Source organism: Pieris rapae, chromosome 7, assembly GCF_905147795.1.
Source record: "Pieris rapae chromosome 7, ilPieRapa1.1, whole genome shotgun sequence".
Taxonomy (NCBI): domain Eukaryota; kingdom Metazoa; phylum Arthropoda; class Insecta; order Lepidoptera; family Pieridae; genus Pieris; species Pieris rapae.
In genome coordinates this window covers 5,862,335-5,889,342 of record NC_059515.1, presented here as the reverse complement: position 1 = coordinate 5,889,342, position 27,008 = coordinate 5,862,335, and the positions used below count along the sequence as shown (strand labels likewise).

The 27,008-nt window shown below is 39.6% G+C and overlaps 1 protein-coding gene across 1 annotated transcript in view; it reads right to left on the bottom strand.

Annotated features, from left to right (window-relative positions):
- Positions 1 to 2,315: 2,315 nt before the first annotated feature.
- The window catches only part of LOC110993526 (laccase-1-like), a 47,154-nt gene continuing 22,461 nt past the window's right edge, over positions 2,316 to 27,008 (bottom strand). The window contains exons 6-11 of the mRNA XM_022259821.2: positions 24,242 to 24,437; positions 23,414 to 23,537; positions 16,829 to 16,940; positions 16,427 to 16,529; positions 4,187 to 4,373; positions 2,316 to 3,867 (exon numbers count right to left, since the gene is read on the bottom strand). Coding sequence (XP_022115513.2) covers positions 3,125 to 3,867; positions 4,187 to 4,373; positions 16,427 to 16,529; positions 16,829 to 16,940; positions 23,414 to 23,537; positions 24,242 to 24,437 — 1,465 coding nt within the window. The 3' untranslated portion in view covers positions 2,316 to 3,124. The remainder of the gene's footprint in view (positions 3,868 to 4,186; positions 4,374 to 16,426; positions 16,530 to 16,828; positions 16,941 to 23,413; positions 23,538 to 24,241; positions 24,438 to 27,008) is intronic.

Genomic DNA, 27,008 nt, shown 5'->3' with positions numbered 1-27,008 from the left:
TGTTTTTAGTGCTTCATTATACGGGTGTACCCAAATATTGAAGGTTGATAAAGCAAACTGTGTGCTCATCACGGGAACTATAATATTTATGAGCGCTGCATCGCTATTGGGTTACTTCATACTAGGGAATAAATTACGTATACATACTTTATGTTGCAAATTAAATACTATGTAATAAAGTTTACGTTTGTATTTATTAATTAATATAAAGTGTATCAGTTATTTTTGGTATCAGAACTTTTGTTAGAAAAAGCAAAATTTAAAGCTGTCTGCCAGTGTGACTCCCAACTGAAACAACAATAAACAGGTTCGAATTTAATGACGTGGAATAAGTGATACCTTGATGATCTTATGTTCCAAAATAAACGTATTTTATATATATATATATATATATATATAACCAGCTGTAACAGTAACGATTTATAATTAACGAAAAAATAATGCATACCATTCAAAGGTACAACTAATGTCAATATAAAGCGATGCAAGCGTGGCAGGTTTCAGGACAAAATGTCGTCTGTAAAGTCTCGTCTTGTCAACCTTACTCAAAGACTTAAGTAAATGAAAATTAACCACTGCTTCGAATTTATTAGGTGTTCCAGGGATCTTTTCCTTTTGAGAGGCCGTATTTAAGGTAAGTCAAACATTTCGTTTCCCATAAGAGGTTGAGGTATTTTTCTCACCCGTCTTTTAACGATATTTATTACCGGCCCTTTGTGACTTGATTTACGTTCACGCTATCTTAATTGCTTAAGTTTAGCAGTCTTATAGATTTGCTTATCGATGAAACAATTATAACTAAATTTATTCCGGTGAATGACAGATACGTTGCTAACACTGAAAATATTAAGAACTGGCCAGTTAGAAACATTGCTATTGAAAACTTTTATGAATTTCAATTTTAGAACTCTTTTGTAACATAATTAAGTAAATTGGATTCACGTGTCATTTTTTCTACGAATTGGCGGCAAATCTAAAACTCTTGTTACACGTGAAAATGCACCTAACGCGAGAAAATTTTCGGTCAACGATTTATTATGATTTTCGTTGTGGGCTTACTCAACAACAAAGCTGCGATTAGGATTTCTCAATAAAGCCCCATCTCGTGCCACTATACAATCGCTGTTTGCTTGTTGTCTTGGAAAAAAATCGACAGACACGACAATGCTTCAACGCACTCCGCAAAACGGACTGTTGAATATTTGACTGTGGCAGGTGTCGAAATAATCAGTCATCCGCCATACAGTCCTGACCTGACGCCCTGCGAATTTCATTTATTCTTTAGAACGAAACATAAAAATTGAGGTATTGGCTTTACGAGCCCTGAAGATGCGGTGAGAGCGTACGAAAATGCCATAGAGGTGACTCCTAAGGAAAAATGGGTCCACTGCTTTTCTCAGTATTTCCATCGAATGCGACTATGTCAGAGAGGAACGGATATTACTTCGAGAAACTATAAAATATTTTCATTTTTTAAAACATTTCCAGTGTTATATAGGTATATCTTCGTTAACAGTGACAGTGACGCAATTTTCTAACTAAATGAAAATAATAAGCCTAGCACCACTTTTTAGACATCTCTGAATTTCTTTTTTCTTCTTTATAAGTAATGAAGTTTTATACATTCACAATATTATATATTCTTTATGAAATTAATAAATTAGGCCAACAAATGGAAAGGGGTAGGATGGTAGGTATGTTAACATTCTAATATTTTTACATCTGTCTTTCAGTTAACACGCGCTCGCATTATTCAACAAATTCAGAGCTTCTAGGTTCGTACACACCACTTTGACGTGGTAAGTGAAATAGTGATTGAAACGAGGGCTAAAATATGGTACTTTACGAGTTCGGTTCTTAAGGATACAACAAACAAATGTTAGTGTCAGCCTCACAAAGTAACTGGTCAGGATTACGCAATCACATCGTTATTACAACTCAAATGATTACATTTAATGTTAAAATGGATTTGAAAGATTTGTGTGGTGCAGAATTTTAAATGTTGTTAAAACAAAGTTTCGGTAGATATTCTAAACTTGTGCGAAAATCTCATCGCATCGAAAGCTCTAATTTAGTGCCAAATTGCGAAAATATAACACGTAATTTCGAAATGATTTGAAACAGAAACATATAACATTTTCGTGCTTGGAATTTTCAATGAAGAAAATTTTCTCTGGAAATGATTTCAATTAATTACAAGAAAACGTAAACTTATGAACGTCTCTTTTGAATACTGCTCGATGTTATTTTCAGTAATTTTGGAGTGGTACCATATACGGAATAAAACAAGCATTTTTTAAATGGATTTTAATCATAATCATTAAATATTATAACACAAATCTTAGGGCTAGTTAATAACTATTAAATATCACATATCATCAGCGACATCCATCTTAAATGTTGAGCATCAGTTAATTAGAAGACACATTCGGAGTAATTTAAAAGAACACATTTATTCTATTTGAATTTATAAAAACCTTAGATAAGTTGGAGAAAGGCGTATAATTTTATATTTTATTACTTTATATATCAAGATGTATAAAGATTATACCTCCACTAATTTAACAATGGATAAAGTGAATGCTGAGAAAATTAATTTTATTATCTTAAATAACTGACACCCAAAGTAAAACATTTCTTAAATGTTTTGGTATTTGGCAAGGCTACTAGATAGATCACAGTTGGAAAATATTTACAATATCATTGGTCAACGCGTGTTAACTAACGAAAAGTGGCGATCTTCAATAAATATAATATAAGTACTGTCCAATAAATAAATTGATGGTGGTTTAAATATAAGAAATAACGTTTTATATAAGTACAAAATAAATCCTACTGACACAACAGTAGATAACAAAATATTGATACTTCGAAGTATTATTTAGAATAAAAATGAAAATTCTATTTTTCAAAAAAAGAACTGATTTCCTACTTGTAATTGAAAATTCAGGAAAGCACTTAATGTTGGCAGTCACAACGTGACAAAACAATGAGAATGAGATGAAACTACTGGTAATCTCTCAAAAACTCAGTCTACATTTCTTTTTTCAAATAACAATTTGAATTTCGAATTCAAATTATTCTAAAAAATACTTCGTAGTTTAAATTTTTCTTTTTATCAAAGCTAGAGATGTCTTAGTAATATTCTCAATGTCCAGATACATAAAATAGCATAAACTGATGACGTAACTTTAACAGCTCCTGACGTATTATTAACATAAACCACTGGCCACCAATGTGTTATAGAAATAAATTGATTATCATTACTAGGTTTTGGTGTAGTTTCGTGTTCCACCATATTATCAGGCATATAATTACCACACGTTGGAAAATCTCGTGGTATAGGAGGGAAATCTTTTTCTTCACCCACTTTGAATACCAGCGCCATGCCTACTTCTACATGAAATTCAATATGACAATGGAATAACCAATATCCAGGATTATCAGCTTTGAACCTTAGAATTGTGTAGCCACCATCCGGCACCGTCACTGTATCTTTGAGTGGAGCATTTTTCAGATTTCGTTTCATGTGGCCAGCTTTGTCATATGCTTTGATTTCATCTACAGTGATTTCTTCAGCTAGCCGTCTCATACCAACTACTCTGAAGTAATAGCCATGTAAATGGAAAGGATGGTTAGCATCAAACGTGACACCCTCGTCTACTATAATTAGTTCTACTACCGCGTTCTTTTTGACTGATAAAACGTGAGAACACTCACAATAGCCTTCTTTACATGATTCGTCTATGCTTGATGCGTTGCAGAAGTTATCGGCAGATGGACGAGATATCATAAGGGGACTCGATGGCATCTTCATGCTTATGTGGTTGAGTTGTGGTGTGTAAAGACGATTGTCGGGATTTGGAACTAAAACAAAACAGTATATTTATAGAGACAGTATAATTGAGAGTGTCCATGGGCGGCGGTATCACTTAACATCAGGTGAGCCTCTTGCCCGTTTGCCCCCTGTTCTATATAAAAAAAAAGACAAGCTCCGCGAAATAGACCGAGAAACCGAATAAACCGAGAATGTACGCGAATTGACAATTGACCTTCTAACAACTGTTACTGAAGGCAAATATTGCATAGAACTACTTCAACGAGATGATTTAAAAAGAAAAAAATATATCCGAAAAATGATTGTACACACACTAAACTGATAAAAAGCCCTCAGATAAGCAATTACCTTGATAATATCCATAATATGGTGATCTGTGGTAATGAGAATTGTTCTTTGGATAGAAATCATACGCAATGTAAAACTGATAGTCTGCGACCTCCTTCAAACTATCATCGTATCCTTCGAGGGACCTCATTTCAGCCACACTTATTGTTTCTTCATCTTCCTCGCCTTTATTAAGAGCGTTTAGTTGCTAAAACAAAACAAATGTGGGATTAATTGTAGGTATACATTTTTGTAAAGCCATGGTAAATTAAATTAATAGTAAATTCTTTAGAAACCTAATAACATTTATATAAAAGAAATGAAACTAAGAGTATTTAATATTAAACCCATAGATTACTTAAATACGTTCTTGTTTATAGATTAATCTTTGCGTTAAACATCATCATTATGAAAAAAAAACAAAAATAAAGAAATATTGGTCTTAAGGCAAAACGTGATAGAAATGTTTATTTCTAAACAACAAAGTACAGATACAACTTTGTTTTCTCAAACAGTTTTACTTTTCACCACAGTGCAGAAAATAAAGTTATTTATTAGTGTTTGAAGAATCACGCTTCAGGCAACTATACACTGTACTTACACTGTACACACTATACTTTAGATGCTTATACTATGCTTCAAAGAAGTAGACATCTTTAAAAAATATGTTGTGCCGATTTCCGAACTGGATAATGAAAAGAATCAGGGTAGAATAACATTTGTTCTCGCTGTTAGGACTTGTTTTTTAATGTTAGAAACGTTAAAGTATCATAACTATAATTTTAACTTATTGTATGTCCACATCGTATTACACACTTCAACTTTAAGGTCATTGTCGTGATAGATCTGCTGAATTCGTCCCACTTTACCCAGGCTCTATAAATAAATTATTTGAGTCAAGTATCACAACTTAACGTAAAACTAGAATTTTATCCATTAAAGTAGGAAAAGTATAATATAAGGAACGATGAGCCATAAAAGTACACAATTCCATCAAATCATCAAAAAGAAAGACATGCCAAAAACAAAAGCGCACCAAATAAAATTTCATATGAAAATAAACTCGCAAAAACACTTGTTGGCGACTCATAAATAGAAATAGAAATATATTATAAGTTAGGTTTGAAAATTGTAACTCTATAGATAGCAATTATGTGCGAGTGTTAAGAGTTATAAGTTAGACAAAATATGTATACAGATTTAAGTGAGAAATATGGTTCATTTATGAATGTAAATATATTAAATAAATAAATAGAATACTTCGCCGAATAAAAGGGTCACAGCTCTCGACGCGGTATACCGGCGCAAATGTATATAAGCGTAGCTCTTGTCGCGGTATACTCGTGGAGTACTTAAGCTCGGCGCGGGCGAGTCTCGAGGCAGTGGACTCTGCAACCGACCGTCGTCCCGTGCGGACGTCTGCTCCAGTGCTCTCTCGCTCGCTCCGTGTGAGTCATCGCCGCTTGCCACTGTGTACAGTGCGCACGCGCTCTCCGACTGCTGCCTTTGCCGCCTGCTGCGCTCTCATTGGTCGCTTCGCGCCTTCGGTGGACAACGGGCTTTGAAGGCTGCAATTTATGATCGCGGGTTTACCTGCGGCCGCTCAGATAGCCACCTAACGGTGCCAAACGGTTATCTGTCGGTTAACGCCTTGTGCGGGAGTGTTTTGTCCGGGGTGCAATCACCGTGCCTTTTTCAAGGCGCGTAACAGCCCCTCCGCTTCCTCCAAGTCCTGTTGGCGGCCGGGCCTCTTAGTAGGCACGCGATAGGGAGTAGGTACTCCAACTACTTTCCTAGCAACCGGCTAAAAACAGGTCCACTGTTGGACGGGTCCTGTCACATCCGTAGGGGCTCTATTTACCCAAACTCCTACGGGCTGGTTAGGTCGGTGACAAACCACACCTCCGCTATCACCAGCGGAGACGCATACACGTTAGGGCAAATCACTAGCTTAGGTACTCACTACCAGTAGGCTTAGGTACACACTCGTCGTCAAACTGTTGGCTTCCCGCCTTCAGAATGGCGTCCGAGGACCCACCTGACATGAGCAGTTTAATGCTCTTTTTAAACAATCGTTATCCAGACGTTATTCGGGCCTTTAATGAGTCCGTTGTCGCTGACTCGCCGCGTTCGCCGTCACCGCCGCCGCGTAAGGTGTATAATAAAAATGCCTCCGCGAAGGCATCGCGATTAATTATCGACCAATCCGGTTCTCGCACGCGCATCGATGAATGCGGTACCACCTCGCGCACCGACCAATCAGGGTCTCGCTCGCGCTCGCGCTCACCGCTCCGTGCGGAAAGCGTAAGCGATGAGTTAATAAGCCAATCACGGCCTTCGTCGCGCATGTCGACTCAATCCGCCCGGGCGGAATCATTAAACGAAACGTCGTCGAACGAGTCAGACGGCTTCGAAACGGTAGGGCGCAAGAAAAAGCGCTCGGCTAAAGGCGGTCCTCCGGCCAAGAGGCCAACTCAGCCCTCAAGCCCTCCTAAGAGGGATCTTAGCTCCCTTTTATCGGGAAAACCCGCGCCGTCCGCTCCCGCGGACCGTATTAAAACACCGCCGCCCGTTTACATTAGGGACAAGGGTGTATGGCCCGCCCTCTCTAAGCTCCTCGACACTAAGTCGATAAATTACAAAGCCCGTACGCTGCGGGATAATTTATGCGTACAGGTGTTTTCATCGGATCACCACCGCTTTTTAACCTCCCACCTTCGCTCTGAAGGTATCGGAGGACATACTTTCCCCCTACCCGAGGAGCGCGTCCTCAGGGTAGTTGTCAAGGGCATTCCGAAGGAAATAGACTCCGGGATAGTCCAAACCGACTTAGTTGAGCAAGGGTACCCCGTTAGGGAGGTATTCAGAATGCTCCAACGCACTACCAAAGAAGAGTACGATATGGTACTCGTAGTGCTAGATCTCACTCCGAGCGGGAAAAAGATATTCGGTCTCAGAGAGTGTTGCAAGCTCTCCGGACTGAGGGTCGAAACTCCCCTCAAACATTCATTTACACGACAGTGTCATCGCTGTCAACTCTACGGGCACGCAGCCCGTAACTGTTTCGCCAGGGCGCGTTGCGTTAAGTGCTTAGGCGACCATGGCACCGCGGACTGCAAGCGCACACTTCCGTGCGCCGAGCCGCCGGCGTGCGTGCTTTGCGGGCAACGGGGGCACCCAGCGAATTATCGCGGTTGTCCTCGAGCCCCCAAGGCGCATAAGCCGGCGTCTAGGCGCGCGGCGGGGCGTGACGCGGCCCGCCGTGGCCTGGGAGCAAAGCCCACTTACGTGCCGGCCCCGCAGCCCGAAAATAGCCCCTGGGTCAAGCCCCCGGCAACGGAGGGCCCTCCCCAGCTCACGTCAGAGGCCTTCCCGCCTCTACCAACCAAAGTGGCACCTGCGGCGCCTTCCCAGGCGCCAGCGCCAACACCCGCCATAACGGAGAGGACCACCCCTAAGGCGAGCCCTCCTCCTCAAGCCCCCCGCCCTCCCGCGGAGGCATCTGCGGAGTCCGCAAAAGTTCACAGCGCATTTAATCTTGCGCTTAGCGTTGTAGGCGCGTTAGACTTGGATGCCCTGGTTGCATTCCACGAAGCCTATACGTCAGCTAAAGGTGTGAACGCTAAGGTTGACGTCGTTTCTCAGCATGCCCTGCTACTACAATCCGTGCGGCAATTTGTACAATTTAACACACCGAAATAGCTACGACCACGTCTAGGGTCAAGGCTCGATCGCTGTCCGTAGTGACATTTAACGCAAACGGTTTCAAGCCGCAGGCAGATTTGGTCCGAGATTTCCTCGTTCGCCACCAAATAGATATTTTCCTCGTACAGGAAACGTTTCTTAAACCCAGCGTCCGCGCACCTAGATTCGCGAATTACGTCGCGGTTAGAAACGACCGACCTACGGCGAAAGGCGGAACGCTCATCTACTATAGACGTGCGCTTCACTGCTCGCCGCTAGACCCGCCGTCGCTAACAAACATAGAGTGCTCTGTGTTACGCGTGGCTATGACCGGTCATCAGCCGATTATTATCGTGTCGGTGTATCTCCCTCCATCTAAGGACATCCTAGAGAGCGATCTTAGGACTCTGTTTGCGCTGGGCCCCTCGGTCTTATTGGTCGGGGATCTCAATAGCAAGCACGGGGACTGGAATAGCTCAAAAGAAAACCCTAACGGGCGAGCCCTCAGTAGGCTTATTGACGTGCTCAATTTCAATGTCATAGCCCCCATTCAACCGACTCGTCGCGGCATAACTTGTAACGGCCTTCTCTCAACGGACGTCTTAGACGTAGCGGTTCTACGAAACGTAGCACTACAGCCGCGTAGCGTAGAAGTGCTACACGAATTAGACTCAGATCATTTCCCGGTTCAATTTGAATTCGGCCCACCTAATACCCAAGAGAAGAGGTACAAGTCCATTGTCGACTGGCAGAAGCTAGACGAGGCCCTCAAGCCCGTCGAAACTTCTGACCTCTCTAACATCCCCGACGATTTAGTCTCGTCCGCTCACGCGTTAGACGCGATCTCCTCGGTCACAAATTACATTCAGACCAAGGTCGCCGAATCGTCCCGGAAGGTCCCAGATGAGTTCGCTCAACGCTGGGAGCTTCCCCCGGACGCGAGGCGTCTGTTGACCGAGAAGAACGCGGCGACTCGCGCCTTCGCCAGAGCGCCGACCGACGATAACCGCAGAGCACTCCGCGCCTCGCAGCGCCGAGTCAAAGAGCGCATGCGTGAAATAAGAAACGAACGCTGGGACCGTCTTACCAGCGAATTGTCACCTTCGCATACGGCCTATTGGTCTCTCGCGCGTTCCCTTAAAACCGACACGGTGGCTTCTATGCCCCCTCTCAAGCGTCCAAATCTGCCTGACGCCTTCGATGACGACGAAAAAGCCGAGTGCTTAGCCGTCAACCTAGTGGAGCAGTGCACGCCGTATCTCGACCATAGCGACCCGGCGCACGTCGAACACGTGAACCGCGAAGTCGAACGCATAGTCGCACTGCCCCTCTCTCCCGAGCCGCTCCCGCCTACGTCGATCGCCGAGGTCAAAACTCTAATCAAGAGTTCACTGCCTCGTAAATCTCCAGGTCTCGACGCCATCTCGAATAAGGTCCTCCGGTGCCTCCCGCCCCATCTGATATGCTTGCTAGTGGCCATATTCAATTGCCTACTCGAAAACTGCACCTTCCCGGCGCAGTGGAAAGAGGCCATTGTCATAGGTATTCACAAGCCGGGCAAGCCTCGTAACAATCCCACCAGTTACCGCCCTATCAGCCTTCTCAACACGCTGAGCAAGCTGTACGAGAAGGTAGTGAAAAAGCGCCTCCTAGACTATGCCCTAGAGAAGGGGCTCATCCCCGATGAGCAGTTTGGCTTTAGGCCGGCCCACTCGTGCGTCCATCAAGTCCATCGGATCACGGAGCACATCCTTTCAGGGATGAACAGCTCACTGAAACCGAGAGCCACGGGTGCGCTCTTCTTCGACATAGCGAAGGCGTTCGACAAGGTGTGGCACAACGGCTTGATTTACAAGCTCTACCACCTTCAAGTGCCACTGAGACTCGTGCGTATCGTACACGACTTCTTGTCCGACCGTTCAATTCGCTATCGCGTGGAAGGAACGTTATCGTCTCCTCGTCCAATCAGGGCCGGAGTACCGCAAGGCTCGGTCCTTTCGCCCCTTCTCTTCACGCTGTATACCGGCGACATCCCTAGGGCTCCGAATGTGGAGCTAGCCCTCTATGCCGACGACACCGCTCTCTATACCACTCATAAAGACAGAGGTGTCATCGTGGATAGACTCCAGACCGCAACCACGTCGCTAGGCGAATGGTTCCGGAAATGGGGCTTCCAATTAAATCCCGAGAAAAGCGTTGCAGTTCTCTTTGCCAGGGGCAACCCCGGTGCTAACGCTAATACTCGGGAAAAATTTCTCCTCAAAAAAGAGGTCACCCTTTACGGACAAGCCATTCCATGGCAAAAGTCCGTCAAATATCTAGGAGTCACGCTCGACAGCGGCATGTATTTTCGTAAGCATGTAGCCGCCGTTCGCAAGAAGGCCGCTTTTGTCCTCTCTCGCCTCCATTACCTCCTAAATAAAAGGAGTCACATGTCCCTTAGACACAAGGTAACCTTGTACAAGGCCTGCGTCCGACCGTGCATGACTTACGCTAGCGTAGTCTTCGCGCACTGTGCCCCCTCGTACATCCACCGGTTACAGGTGCTACAGTCGCGTTTCATGAGAATCGCGACCGGCGCACCCTTCTACGTGAGAAACGTCGATCTCCACTATGACCTGGAGCTCCCTACCATAGCCCAATGGATGAAGTTGGCGTCCAAACGCCACTTCGACAAGGCTAAACACCATCCCAACCCACTGGTGCGTAAAAGCATCAATTACTACCCCTTCCCGACTAAAAAGGCTCGTAGGAGGCCCCGACACGTACTAACGGATCCGGATGATCCAATCACAGTAGCTAACGATAAATTAAAAGCCGCCCGCGCGGCCAATAATAATAGCAGTAGCAATAGACAGATTAGGGTAAAAAACCGCCTTCACCGGGGAAGGCGAGGACCTTTACTTCGCACTTCGCTCACTCCAGTGAGCTTCCGTCCTGCCCTTCAGGCGATTGACCCCCCCGCGACGGCCCAAGCCGAGGTTCGAGTCTCACAGGAGACGCCCTTGCGCGAGTCGCGGGAAACCCCCCCTTTCCGGCTGAGCTAAGCTCGCCAAACAGCCCGTGCTGAGCTGTAAAGGCCCTTAAGGCCAGCAGCGAGATTCCATTCAAAAAAAAAAAAAAAAAAAAAAAAAAACTCGAGGCAGTCGCGGTTCAGACTTGATACGGTGCACACGGGCAGTCTCGGTTCAGACTTGACACGGTGCACACGGGCAGTCACGGTTCAGACTTGACACGGTGCAGACGCGCGTAGAGACTCGGGCTCTTTCCTCTATCCCGTGACAACGAGCTGTGATCCACGAATAATCGGCGAAGCAAGAAACAAGAACAAGCCGCAGTTTCATTTCAAAACAACACCTACAATTACGCACTAGCAGGGGTGCGTGGGTCGAGGCGGTACCAGCGTTACGACGAGCCGTCTTGACAAACGAGTACGAAGTCAAACCCCACCGGTATACAAAGCCGCACCGAGGTTACTTAGGTTACCGCACGGGTGTTATCAAACGAACACGATTTAAACGTACTATACCGTGCGGGCCTTAGTATATCTGTGGTGCCGTGGTGGGTGATTGGCTCACCATCCAATAGTGGTCCTTCGAGCCGGATCCTGCAACGGTTGTCATCAAGAAGTGAATATTGCGAGAAGAAAATGCCAGTCACAAGATCACAGAATGGGATGCAGCGAGGAGAATCGACGTTGACTGTTACCTCTGCCACTAGGTCCGAAGTTCAGACCACAGGCGAAGAGAAAACGATCGAGCAGTCCACGTCGACGAGCGCAGCCAGCCAATCAGAGCAAGCATTGACTCTGATACCAGCGGGTTATACCCGGCGGGCCGCATCGAGAACCGTATCAAAAGCCAGCTCAAGAAGACTAGCCGAGGCCAGAGAAGAGTTGGCTCGCTGCGAGCTGCGGGAAGCGCAGGCTGCAGCACACCTGGCCAGATTACGATTAGAAACAGAAACGGAAGAGGACGACTCCGTTATAGAAGACGTCAACGATGACCATGAAGAAAAGGTAGCAAACTGGATGCGCGCATCGGAACAAAAGCCAGAAGAAATAGAAACAAAGAGCGACATTCGAGCAATTGCCGACGCTATAAAGGAAGTTATGACGAACCATGTAATGCCGCAACCGAAATACATTCAAGAGCTGCCAATATTTGAAGGGGACAGCTCCGAATGGACAGCGTTCAGGGTCGTATACGAAGATACATCTCCAATGTTCTCGGACATTCAGAACATGGCGCGGCTACGTAAAGCGATAAAAGGCACGGCGAGAGAGAGTATTAAGAGCCTCTTATACTCAGAAGCGAAGCCAGAAGAAGTAATTAACGCTTTACGCCGAAGATTTGGTAGACCCGACGCATTGGTGTTAGCCGAACTTGAGAAATTAAAAGCGCTTCACAGAACAACGGAAAATCCCAGCGACATATGCGTTTTCGCAAGCCAAATAAACAACAGTGTGGCCGCCATAAAAGGATTGAAGAAACCGCAATACCTGTACTCACCGGAAATCATGAAAATTATCATAGAGAAGATGCCTGCAATTCTGAGGTTCAGATGGTACGACTACACGGCTGCGAGGGAAGAGGAATCGTTCTCAGATATTCAAACAATAAGCGACTTCCTCAATTTAGAAGCGGATAAATGCGGCGCATTTGCGGTACTTGAAGAGAGCAAAAGTGTACGACCGAGCGCAACGATAAGAAGACCGGTGAAGCAGGCTACTTTTAATATTGCTGAAAGGAGTAGACCAGAAGAAATCAAGTGCCCAGTTTGTGAAGGCAACCATAAGCTCAAAGACTGCCAAAGATTTCTGAATGCGGCAGTCAACGATAGATGGGAAACGGTTAAGAAGCTTAAGGTTTGCTTCAAGTGCCTCATTGGAAAGCATCGGAAAGAAACATGCCGAAGACCACCGTGCAAGTTGTGTCGAAGATGGCATCATAGCTTGTTACATGTGACATCGGAGAGCGAACAATGTCATGAAGAGGCAGCGACCAAGACAGCGACGGTCAATACTATTAGTACACCAAAAGCTATTTTAAAGATGCTTAAGGTGGAGATCTATGGACCGACTGGGAGCAAACAAGTACTGGCGCTGCTAGATGAAGGCTCAACGGTGACACTGCTCGATGAAAATGTGGCTGCAAGCATCGGCATTAAGGGTCCCCGCGAAACCTTCAATATAGAAACTATCGGCGGAGGACAAATGAAAAATCACGAATCAATGATTGTAGATATCAAAGTGAAAGGGATAAGACAATGCGAGAAGAGCACACTTAAGCGGGCAAGGACTATCAAAGAGCTGAAATTAACCCCACAAATCATTGATAAAACCCGACATAAGAAGTGTCAGCACTTGCGGGGTTTATTGCAAGACGTGTGCTACGAAGCTGAGGCGCCGAAGCTGCTCATTGGCCAAGACAATTGGAAATATATTGTCTCGTTACAGATACGACGTGGAAAGCCAGGGCAGCCGGTGGCATCAAGAACAAAGTTAGGATGGGTTATCCATGGCTACGATAGCAACGGCGTGTCTCCGATCAATTATGTAAACACATGTGCACATGCAAGAGTCGTCGAAGACAAAATAAATCAGCCGGTGAGGGAACATCTTAATATTGAGTCTTTGTGGGTTCAACCGAAGAAGCCTTCAACGGCTATAGAACAGAAATCACTAGAAATATTGGAAATAAATAGTCAACAATTGGAAGATGACAGATCCGAGGTCGGACTGTTGTGGAAAAGGAAAGACGTACAACTTCCAAACAATTTCTCAGCGGCCTTCAACAGATTTCAAGGAATAGAAAAAAATCTGCGTGAGGACGCTAAGTTTAAAGATGAATATAGCACGCAAGTAGATCTGTTGAAAAGCAACTACGCTGAAGAAGTAACAGCCGACTGCACATCGAACAAAAAGTGGTATCTGCCTGTGAAGAAAAAGCTAAGAATTGTCTTCGACGGTGCAGCCAATCACAACGTAGTGAGCCTCAACGACATTCTGCTGTCCGGACCGGACTTCAGGACCGGTCTACAGTCAATATTAGGAGTGTTACTGCGAGTACGTCAAGGACTCGTACCGATAGCGGCCGATAAAAACGAAATGTTACTGCGGGTGAATATATGTGAAGAAGACAGAAATAGTCTCAGGTTCCTTTGGCAGAAAGACAAGAAAGCGCTAGTGAAGGATAACAGAATGTTATCAGTGATTTTAGGAGCTGCGTCACCTTGTGCCATGATTTATATAAAAAACAAAAAGGCAAAGGCCTTCGTACATAAATATCCAGAAGCAGCGCAATCAATAGAGCAATATCGCTATATGGATGACTATTTGCAAAGTTTTCACTGTGTTGACGATTACCAACGAGTTATACAGCCAGTGAACTTGATCCACATGAAAGCGCACTTTAAGTTACGAGGATGGCCGTCGAACAAAAGAGTGATCGTTGAAGACGAAACCGAAGTACGGAAAAGCTACCTAAAGCATATCGGTAGAATAAAAGATAATCGGCTGCCGCGATGTATGTCACTATTCTGCACTGAGGGGGAGCTGCATACTGTCGCAGACGTGAGTGAGACAGCGTATGCAGCCGCAACTGGAGGCAATGGAAAATACTTAGTAAACCTTGTTGATGCCAAGTCGAGAGTAAAGTCTCGGAAATCAATATCTAGACCGAGACTTAAACTGCAGGAAGCCTTGTTGGAAACAGAACACATAGACAATTCTAGACCAATCACGAACCTAGCTGACAATTCGAAAAAGGAGACCTAAAACCAAACTACATTCTCATTGGACGATCCAGTGGAGCTGCGCGCATACTACATTTTCCTGATGCAAAGCTGGTGGGCAGAAAAGATTTGAAGGCCGTCCAACGACTCTCTGATCACTTTCGGAAGAGATTGCTACGGGGGTACTTGCCCATACTACTGCCCAGGAAAACGACTAGACTACAGAAAGGCAAGCAGCTGCAACCAGGCGACGTGGTTTTTATCGTAAAACGCACGCTACCACGATGCACTTGGCCGAGGGGAATCATCGAAACTACATACCCCGGGCCCGACGGAATAATCAGAATCGTGGACGTCGCAACCACAGGGGGAGTGTTACGAAGACCATCGTCAAGGATCCTGATCTTGATGCCTGCGGAGTCGCCATGCAGAAACGACGGTGCTGCGCACGAGGGGGAGAATGTTGGCGACTCATAAATAGAAATAGAAATATATTATAAGTTAGGTTTGAAAATTGTAACTCTATAGATAGCAATTATGTGCGAGTGTTAAGAGTTATAAGTTAGACAAAATATGTATACAGATTTAAGTGAGAAATATGGTTCATTTATGAATATAAATATATTAAATAAATAAATAGAATACTTCGCCGAATAAAAGGGTCACAGCTCTCGACGCGGTATACCGGCGCAAATGTATATAAGCGTAGCTCTTGTCGCGGTATACTCGTGGAGTACTTAAGCTCGGCGCGGGCGAGTCTCGAGGCAGTCGCGGTTCAGACTTGATACGGTGCACACGGGCAGTCTCGGTTCAGACTTGACACGGTGCACACGGGCAGTCACGGTTCAGACTTGACACGGTGCAGACGCGCGTAGAGACTCGGGCTCTTTCCTCTATCCCGTGACAACGAGCTGTGATCCACGAATAATCGGCGAAGCAAGAAACAAGAACAAGCCGCAGTTTCATTTCAAAACAACACCTACAATTACGCACTAGCAGGGGTGCGTGGGTCGAGGCGGTACCAGCGTTACGACGAGCCGTCTTGACAAACGAGTACGAAGTCAAACCCCACCGGTATACAAAGCCGCACCGAGGTTACTTAGGTTACCGCACGGGTGTTATCAAACGAACACGATTTAAACGTACTATACCGTGCGGGCCTTAGTATATCTGTGGTGTCGACGGTGGTGATTGGCACGCATAACAATAACACTCTTCTTAAGAATTAGCAGATTTCTGTTGAAAGCAAATTATCTTTTCATCCATATTATTGGTGTAACGACTCCCTGGCTTACAGCCAGCTTGCATTGGCTTAGATTTTAACAAGGGCTTATTTCCTTTATGTGAAAATTTCTTTGAAACTTCCTGTTAGGAGTGTAAAATTAACCAGGGCTTCTAATAAAAAGCGAGTCCTCGTAAAATTCATTAATATTAATGAAAACCTACTACAACCTCTACGGTTTAATTTTTATTTCTCATCCAAGTATCGCTTACATGAGAAAACTTCTAATACCTACAATCTTTAAGATACATCTTGTCAGCTGTGTACTTGTAACACTTTATACACTTGAATTTTTATGCAATTCGTTTTATACTATTTTTATAAACGAACAACAAAAGTGGAGATGGGGTAACCATTTTATATTTCCTTACATTTTTAGGGAAAATAGAGTCAAACAATTTAGGCCTTTATCTAATGAAGCTTCAGTAGAAAATATTACGGCCATAAGACCACACAACATTATGAAACTTACACAAATAATTTTGTTAAGCATCCTCATTAACAATACTTATGTGCCATAATGACACAATACATTTTATGAAGATTTACAAAATACTTACAAGTCCCTCATTATGTAGCTCCTCCCAGGTGGGATCTCCACTTGGTTCCACCTCCATCGCCCCCTCGTAATGCAATACAGCCACTTGCTTTGCCTTAGTGAATCTAAACATAGATATTCAGTTATGTATGTTACTTGACAATTAGCTCAATAAATTAAAATGTTTGAAATATATTAAATACAGACAGCGAAGGAATAATAAATGTCGTAGTAACATATATATTTTTTGAAGTTTAGACATTTAATTATTATTCATCTTAAAGCTTCAATGTCGGGATTAGGGTCCGTTACAAGAGTTTTTGCTTTGCACAAAATAGTATTGATTAGATAACGTAACGTAAACGTAAACTAATTCGCGAGTTACGTTAGCAACGTATTATAATCATAACAATTTGTCAAATACCTTTCATCGCAGTCCATCAATCCACGGAAACGAATCCAGTAATTATCGATTTCATTGTTGGCCTCCAGTACAAAATCAAAACGCTCCCCGGCGTACGTCACGAGAGATGTAGCTGTAAAAATAGAAATTTTGGATCATTCGTACTTTAAGTTTCGCTGGTCGTGTACTGTGGACATGTTCTAGGGACGACACCGCTTTTTTATATTTTCGTATGTAAGTTGATGTTGACATGTGTTTGTCCTAATTTTGTGGTCCAATAAATAAAAAAAATAAAAAAAGTTGTTTAACGACTGCATAACATTTCAGCGTCTGTATTTTAACGCCAATGACATTACAAAATGCAGGAGGAAATACAATATAGAAGTCAGAAATTGATCATACTTATGAAATTTTTAAATTTCCACGGAAATCGAGACCAGTATAACGTAATCACTAAGCCAAGGCGGCGGTTCTATTAGTACTTCATTGTATATACTTCTGTAAAGTATAAAATAACATATATATCGTAATCAGAAAGTTCTCGAATTAAATATTTGCACGTTTACAGGCTCGTTAGTGCACATGTAACGCCGTTGGCCTTATTAAAAAATAACATATATAATCGCCAAAAATCCTTTTTAATAACACATTTTTTTAAGCAGTAGCGAACATAGAAACAAAACGATGATAGAAATATATATTACGTTATTGATAATAATTTTTTGAAACAACTGCCGCCACCTCTCCGCATGTAAGGTGTGATTCCATCAGTCTTTATATAATACCTAATTTAATACTGTATGACAGAGCCCATGAAAGATTCTGGCAAATATTGAAATAGGCACAATGTTTTTAGGACAACAAAGGGGTGTATTACTCCGTGCGTAGAAATAATTTGAATATATTTCAAAACTGTTAGGCGATTTATTTACACGGGTACTTTACACAGTAAGTACTTTGGTAAATCAACCTATATATGCTGCTGTGTGCGCAAAGCGTCGAATATAACTTACAATAAAAATAAATAGATATAATGAAGACGAACGCTTTTTTTCATAGTCTTAGAACACAACATTGATTATAATTGTTAATTTGTAATAATTAGTATTGGCCTAGTTCTTGATTCATTTCTCTTATGAAATATCGTATATTAATACCGTATTCATTGCCAATATTTTCAGTATTCTAGTTATCTTTTTGCAATTTGTTCATTGGTTTTATGGATCATTATAAATATAATATAAACACCAACAAATTAATTATTGTTTTTTTAAGATATATACTATAACGTCTGACAGCCAGAATTGTACATGTCTATAACCCTGACCTATTATTATCTGTTCTAGGTTTAATTCCCTATTCGAACCATTGTTTCTATTAACATGTAAAACGATCCATCCATTTATTATTAATAACATAACTTAGTAATTCACGAATGGTTAGTCAGAAGCGATTGTATCTGGAAACTTAATTTGAATATGGTTCATTAATATTAATTGATAAAATTATATTCTAATGTGTAGAGCTAATCCTGTTTAATTCGATAAAAGGTTTTAATCAATTAGGACTGAACTAAAGTACCTTAAAACGACATATTTTATACACTTAATTAGCGGCCCCAAGTTTATTGACTTACCAAATGTTTCTTACCACCATAGGACTAATTTGGAAAATTCTTTACGTATTTGTATCAGTGAATTGAATATAAATATCAAAGGATTTGGTGTTTTTAAATTTTTTAGTTTGTAATTGTTACGCAAATTAACGATTTAATTATAAAGTACCATTCGTTTTTAATTCCATTTTGTTATTATTTCATGACTATTATGTATGCAAAAGATATTTTTAAAAGCAGCTCGTGAAAGTATTTGCACGCTAAAGTTCGGCCCTCAACATGTCAAAGGTTGCCCATACCTGAAGTAAGGGTACATCATAAAACTCCTAAGGGATTTCAGTTTGATCTCTGGAGCGTTACATCACAATACATACTCAATATCTTTAAAACTAAGGACTTAGAAGAAAATAAATTAATGTTAAAAAGACACAGATTGGATAAAAACAGAAAATTTGTGTTTAAAAAAATAATAACAGTCACACATGAAGATTGCATCGCCACACCATTATTGTGAACGCAGCTTATAAATATCGTGTGAAGTTTTCGTTAGCACTATTCGACAACTTGTTAAAAAAATTTATGAAAATATATTTAAAATTATGGATATAAAAATACTCGGCTATTGAACTATCGAAAACTTCATATATTAGGGATTTACTCGACCAAAAATCCAAAGTTATGTAAGGTTAGCAAATTCGTAAAACGCCAGTAGCCGGGGATGTCGGGCTCAATTTGAATATTCAGATCAAAGAGTTTGCCGACGGTACGAAAATGCTAACGGGTCTGATGCATATTCGTTTAGTGTGTTTTCATAAGGGCTCCCAGAAATAAGTTTAGCTCTACGCAGTAAAACCTTCCTTGTATTATTTCTTTACCACCTACGTTTTAGTAAAAAATCTCTCCGTAAACTAACTATAGGGTTTGCCGCTAACAAGCGATCTTTCACGCATTATTAATAATAACAATAAAGACGGAACTGAGCAGAGGTGAGGTTGGAAAATATAAATACATATTTATACTATCAGAGCCGACAGACGTTTCCCTGCATCATATTTCAAGTGATTAGGATACTGATTTGTGAATCTAAACCATCGAGGGCTTCACCCAAACGCATACAAAAACTCATTCAAATCGGTATATATATATATATTATTCTACTATACGTGCGTCTGAACTCCTCTTCGACGGCTGGACCGATTTGAATGAGTTTTTGTATGCGTTTGGGTGAAGCCCTCGATATATATATATATATATATACTATTCTATATTGTAATTAGATCAAACTGCATACGGTGTGCAAATTTGATTGAAATCGGTTAGTAGTTTAGCAGCCCATAGCGGACAAACAACTTCTTAATAATTTCATGTAATTATATAAAGAACGCTGGTACATAGATTAATAATATTTTTCTCTCCTTTACTGCCTCTCCATTTGCTTAAAGTCGTTATCAAAAGTCTCACCTCGTTACACACACATTGCTAATCTAAAAAAACTTTCCAAACTTCTCCAAACTTAACCCGCTTCCATAAATCCCATATATTCCATTAATTAATTACAATTTTTATGATAATACTATCATAAAACTAAAATAGATAACCTCCTTTTTTCAATTTTATTAAGTTAATTTTATCAATATAAAACACTGGTATTTATAATAAATGAATCCTTGATCTTAATTTTCACGTAAGCAGATTTGCTACAAGTGAATGGTTACGAACTGAGTATGAAACATATCCTTTGACAGATTTCCTTTGACCTCGCATCTTAAGCATGACCATCTTACGCTATTTAGTTCCATTTTGTTATCTTCTAAGACTTTTTTATTAATTAATTATTAGTAAATTATTGTTGCATTGAAAAACTGAGCATATAGGACAGACAAGGTTTTTAACAAATTGTACAGCATAAGTCAATTCAAACAAACTACATTTCAGTAATTTTTGATTTCATCTCTGCTTCATATATTATATATTTTTATTTTATTCATAGTCAAGTCACGTCTAATTACCTACCTTACTAAGTACCTTATTTATATTATTAATGAGCTTTCGTGGATTTTTACTGAGAAACACGGCCTAAAGTATGTGTTATAATTAATTCATAGAGTTTTATAAAGGCCATTAATTCTAATCGTAACAACAACAGCAAACTACGTAGAGGCGGGAACCTAGATAAGCTTATCATGATGGTAACTCAATACGCAAGAGATTGTTTGGAATTTCGCCAGCGAGATCAGGTGAAAGACTCCTCGTCTACAAGAAAAGAAGGAAATATAAACATGAAACAGAAATCGGTGGAGGCAAATCTTTTGCACCAAATCAGTGGAACCGTCCCACTGTACAATTGATCACTGAAGACGACTCTTTGATTAAGATTGACTCAGAAGGCGGAATTTACACTTGAGAAATAGGTTCTCGCTAATAATCAATTCTAGACATTATCGGAATAAAACGACTGCCAATTCCTCATATAAGAACAGAACTGTAGAAAGTACATCAGTTGGTAGATAAAGCATAGAAACGGATTTTCCACACCAATGAGACCTATTTTGCATCCCCCGGGTTTTCAATTAACCTTCATGCTTTTTTCACTCGATACTTGAACATTTACAAAGCACAATGAGAATCACTAATTCCCTTTAAAGGAACTGAATGTATTAAATAGTTCGCTTTCATCCGGTATTAACATTAAAAGGAATCATTTTAATTCTTAATAAATATAAATACTTAATCTGAACATAACAATATATTTAACGATACTATTCATTTTGTATTGTCTTTTATAAAAATAGCTTTTACACATTTAAAGAAAACCCTTTTAAACGGATTGAAGCTATGTGCGTGGTCACGGTGACTGTAAAGTACGCGAAACGTCGGATAAATTTAAAATTATCTTAATTAATTATACGTTTAATAATACATAGCTTTAATCCGGTTAAAACTGTTTTCTTTAGATTCTATTCATTGCTTATTCGTTCAGAGGCAATAACGTGTAAGAGTTGGTCAGTTAAATTCTATAATTATTAAACTAATTAAAACTTTGCATATGGACTAATTAAAAACAGGTCAGCGTAATAATTTGCATGCTTCCATGACCCTTGCAGAGAAGAAAAGTCAAGTAAGTAAAGGGTCTCAAATCGTGATGAATAAAAAGTGAACTTTTTGTTAATATTGTGCAGTAAAAATCGCGTAGTATTGCATATTATAAGGTCATTTAAATATTTCATATATTCAAGTTCTCCTAAACAAGGCCGAGGTAATTTATTCAGATGAAAGCATACATTGGTTTTATAAACATTTTTAAAGCATTTAAGCCTTTGGAATGATTACAGTTGTGTAATTCACGTCGATCTCATTTACATGTAACTCTACACAATTTTTGCTACATAATTTTTGGCAGGCGCTTTATATTTCAGATTTTATTTCTAATATTTAAATGTTCCTTACATTTACTTTATACAGATCACATCACGATAAGTGTGCAGTATACGAATTTATAACCTATATTTATATATAGGTTCATTTACGATAGAGACGAAGAAAATGTTTTTTTTTTAATATTTCATGATTTGTTTATTCTCACATCTTTCTATTTCTTTTTTTCTTTATTTTACTTACATTGACTAAAGATAAACTAAAATTATTTATTTTGTTTCGTATATATTTTCTAAGCTAACCTTATATTAATCAGAAAAATCCACGACTGTTTAGAACTCAAAAAGAAATCTGCGCAATTCAATAAAAATTCAACGTGAATTAACCGTGTAAACATTATCGTTTCATCAAAAATGTAAATTTTGAATTCGTATTTCTGTGTAAATAAAAATTGCTTCCAACTCGAAGTTATGATTAAATCTGAGGATAAATCATTGCGTCATATAACGTTCCAATTTTTTAAACATACATGGATTAAGGATTACTCATAAGACTTCATTCGATTCTTATTTAATAGCCAAAAAACTGGTTATTTAGAAATGAAATAGCGAGAAAAACCCGACACCTGAAGAATTTGTATACGAGGTAAAATAATTGTTCAAACTCGTCGTTGTATTTACATGCGAAAAAAGCATACTAACATATAGGCTCTAACATTTTAATGGTATTATTTAAGATTCCTTTTAGAATATTTCAAAATAAATCTGCAAAAAAAATATTTAATTTTTTTCATTTAAATAAGCTCTTAATTATACTGTTAAACGAAATTGTAGAGATGAAACAGACAATGTGCAGAGAATTTGCATACGGCTAACAATAGACAGTCGAATGAGGTTGTCGTGTGAAATTGAAATAGTACTCACTAGGTACGACAAAGATTACTCTATTATGGCTGTCTGTAGGTAATTCTTTAAAAATGTGTCTGTGTATCTTAAATATAATCTGTAGTAAATATTTGTTTCATAGTCTATGCTTAAATTATTTATATTGCTTACGGTTCTTTGACAATTTAATGTACGACAATTTGTTTTTTCGTCGATTTTTATTTGTTTTTGATTAAAATTTCCTTTCACTCAATAGGGCGACAATTGTTAGTTTGACTTTGACAGGCTTGTCTTAAGACGCGATACAACTTACGAAGTCACCTTGCCAGCTAAGTCTTATCATGTTTAGTACCAAAATAAACATATAATTTATTTATGTAGGTAAGTTAACGTCAACGGACGAACAAAAAATTTATGCTTCTAAAATTTACTGTCATTTATCTGTTTCTCTTTTACCCAAGGTTTGTTTGCAGAATGTTTGTAAGCACCTGCGACCATTATCCTTTTTGTTAATACTGTTAGCGATATCAAACCAGCGGCAGAATTTAATACAGGTCTAATTTTATATGAAGTTTTACTTTTGTTAAAAACTTACTAAGATAGTAAGTTTGAAATTTTAAAAAAGTATCGTTTTATTGTTGCTATAATTAAAAGCTATTTATAAATGTTTGAATATTATTCATACACATTTTTATGCATGCATCATTTTCATGTAAGAATTAGAAGACTTACCAGTAATAGGGACCAGGTCGTAACCATCAGACGCAATGATTGTGATATTGTGGCCATCAACTGACATCTCAATAGGACAGTTCAAGAACTCCGCGTTGATGACACGAAAACGGTATTTGTAGCCCTAAAAAATATTGAAGTTATAGAGACATATATTTATTTTATGAAATATGTTATAGACAAATTGTGTCGTGGACTTTATTGTAGACATCTCTTCTATAAATCTGTAGTAAATCACTTTGCTCTATTGTCAATAGTTTTCACAGAGTACGGGATATATACATTTTTATTGGCTTTTTCACAACTTGGGGCTTAGTCAAGATAAGGCCTTTACATACAATACATGTAAACAAAATTTGTATGAAAATGACAGTTCGTGTCGAAACTTAGTTATATCTAGAGAGAAATATAATCAATAAGTAAGAATAAAAGCATTGTGATATTTAGATAATTTAAATAGTTAAGAAGAAAAAAAATGTATTCTTTAAAAAGATTTTTTACAAATCACAATCTGATATAATACACATATTATTAACAAACACATAAAATATGTCAGAAGCCTTGTATTGTATAGGTTGTAGAACAAAGAAATTAATAAGAATAATAATTTGTCGTTAACTGTATAAAAATTAAAGAGGGTCTTTTATGACATACAAAGCAGACACATAAACCAATGATTAGTGCGCCAGCTAAGCGTAGTAGCCAAAAATTAATACATAATATATACAGTCTACTCTAATGACAAGCAAATTTTTACTAGACATGAAAAAATACATGTTATGGCTTAGTTGCTCGTGCACAACATTACCAATCATAATCGTGTATTACCTGTTCAACATTAAATCTTGCCGTCTTCATATACTTTGGCTTAGTACTGTTGGTGTCGTTAAATATTTTGAACCTGCCCACACCGTTGACCAATAGAGTCGGCGGCTTATTGTCTCCGGAAGAGTGGTGATGGTCACTGAACATAGCTAAGGACAGGTCATGAATCCAATCTGTTATCAGCATCACGTGGTCCAACCTGTGAAGAAAATTGTCGTAAATATTGGTAATTAATGTGTAGTTCGAATGCTGGCGGATGTATCTTAAAGGTCTATTAAAAAATATAATGAATCTCTACCATATGCCCATTACCGGATTAGGGGTCTTTGTCCGCTCTGCGAGTGATGTCATGATGATTCTAAAAGAAGTATGCCCTCATGATAAAATCTGTGGGAAGTGGGTAAATCCCCTACCGTCAATATCAAGGACAAGAAAGACAATACTTTGTATAAATTTTGTATTGACGTGAATTTTCTTTACTAATAAAAATATTTTTAAAGCAGTGTTCGCCTAGTTGCTTCAGCGCGCGACTCTCATCCCTGAGGTCGTACCTTCGATCCCCGGCTTTGCACCTTTACTTGCCTTCTATGTGCGCAATTAACATTCGCTCAAACGGTGAAGAATAACATCGTAAGGAAACCGGCATGTCTTAGTCCCAAAAAGTCGATGGCGTATATCAGGCATAGGAGGCTTATCACCTACTTGCCGATAAGTTTTAGAAAATAATCATAAAGCAGATTCAGAATTCTGTCCAGGCCTCAAGAGCTTCTAGCGCCACTGATTTACTTATTTTATAATATATATTTACTTTTAGTATTTAGAGGCGAAAACTATATTAATTACAAAACATGTTTCAAAGAATGTTAATATTTTGTGTACCAACTAAAACGATGCAATAATATTCACGCCGATATTTTAAGTATGGTTCATACTAAGTCAAACTCATAATGAAGTACTAGAAGTACTCACATATACAGGTATTAAAGCTATAAAGAATATGTGTTTGTCTGGGCATTAAGCGAGCCATTCTCAACCCTGAGGTATAGGTTTATATACCTGACCATACTAACCGTAAGTTGAACCCCGGCGGTGCCCCAATGTTCTGTGTGTCAGGCATAGAAAGCTTATCAAGATCACCTACTTGCCCGTTTGAAATAGCAAATAATAACGAAACTGTACCTGTACCTCTGATCTTATTAGACTTTCAAACCGGTGCCAAGGAATAAATTAGTATAGTTATAACTTGATTTTGGGTATTAAAGCTATTAAATTAACCAGTGAATAAACTGTTCTATAAATAAAGTATGTAGTCCATATATCTCATAACACATTTGTAAAGTTATATTCAGAAACCGGTTATATATTCACGTGATCATTTCGCCCACACAGCGAATTATTGTGTAATATCAATAAATGTTGAGTACAAATAAAAGATCTATTAACAATGTAATAATATAAAATAAGATAAATATTAACAAGCCCTGTTTTGAATTACATTTGAACAGTCTTATAAAAATTCTCAGTCGTAGTTTTATAGAACAGGGGAAAACGGGCAGGAGGCTCACCTAATGTTAAGTGATACCGCCGCCTATGGACACTCTTAATGCCAGAGGGCTCGTGAGTGCGTTGTCGGTCTTTTAAGTATTGGTACGCTCTTTTCTTGAAGGACCCTATGTCGAATTGATTCTGAAATAATTCAGTGGGCAACTGGTTCCACAAAGTGGTGGTGCGCGGCAAAAACTGCCTCGAAAAACGCGTAGTTGTGGAACGGCGGACGTTGAGGTGATACGGGCGGAATTTCGTATTCTGCCTCCACGTCCGATGATGAAACTCAACTGCAGGAATTAATCCGAACAACTCCTCTGAACACGTTTCGGATCGTTTATGAGCTGTATTTCATACGTAACAATAAAATAACCCTAGAAATATAATCATACAGCCAAACTTGATCTAGGTTCATTACAGAAACCACTTTATTATAATGATTTGAAAGTGACTAATTCTAATAAAACCCGAAATTGGTAAAGCTTGCGGTTTCTTTATAATCCAGTCTTTAAATCGTTGTTTTTTGTTTACAATTCAATTAAGACAAATATGGTGTTACCAACCGGATCCTGACGTAATGAAGCATCACGAAACATATACAACAGGGTAAGATCAATTTGTAAGCTTATACAGAAAAGAACAGAGAACCATACGAGTACAGATTTTCTAGGATTTTTCTATTTACTTCCATTTGTCTTAAATTGATTTGGTCCAAACAAAAAAAAAAACAAAAAATATTTATTTTTAGTTTTATTTGTATCTGTATGTAACGGTTACGTAATTAAGCCTTAATGTAATTCTAGACAGCGGATTTATTTATCTATTGCCTGTTTTTACAATGTATGCATAAAGTACCAAATAGCTATGCAGCACATAAATTATTCGAAAGATAAAAATTCCGAATAAGATACTTCGCATTTCATGGCAAATAGCGCTATCTGACAGTCGTGAAACGCAAAAATACTGTTTATACTACCATATACTACATTGTGAAACAGTCCCTTAAAAGTACTTAATACAACCATTACTTCAAACGAAACTGACATATTACTTTAAAACTTTACACCTTATGCAATAAACCTTATGGTTCTTTTCTAACCTTAAAAATACAAAACAGACTGTGTTTTATATAGCTAAAGGGCTATTCACTACTATTTCGACCTTAGTGTTTGATGCATTAAGAAACTAGGTATGAAAGTCCTAATCTTCCTAAGTTGCCTTTACT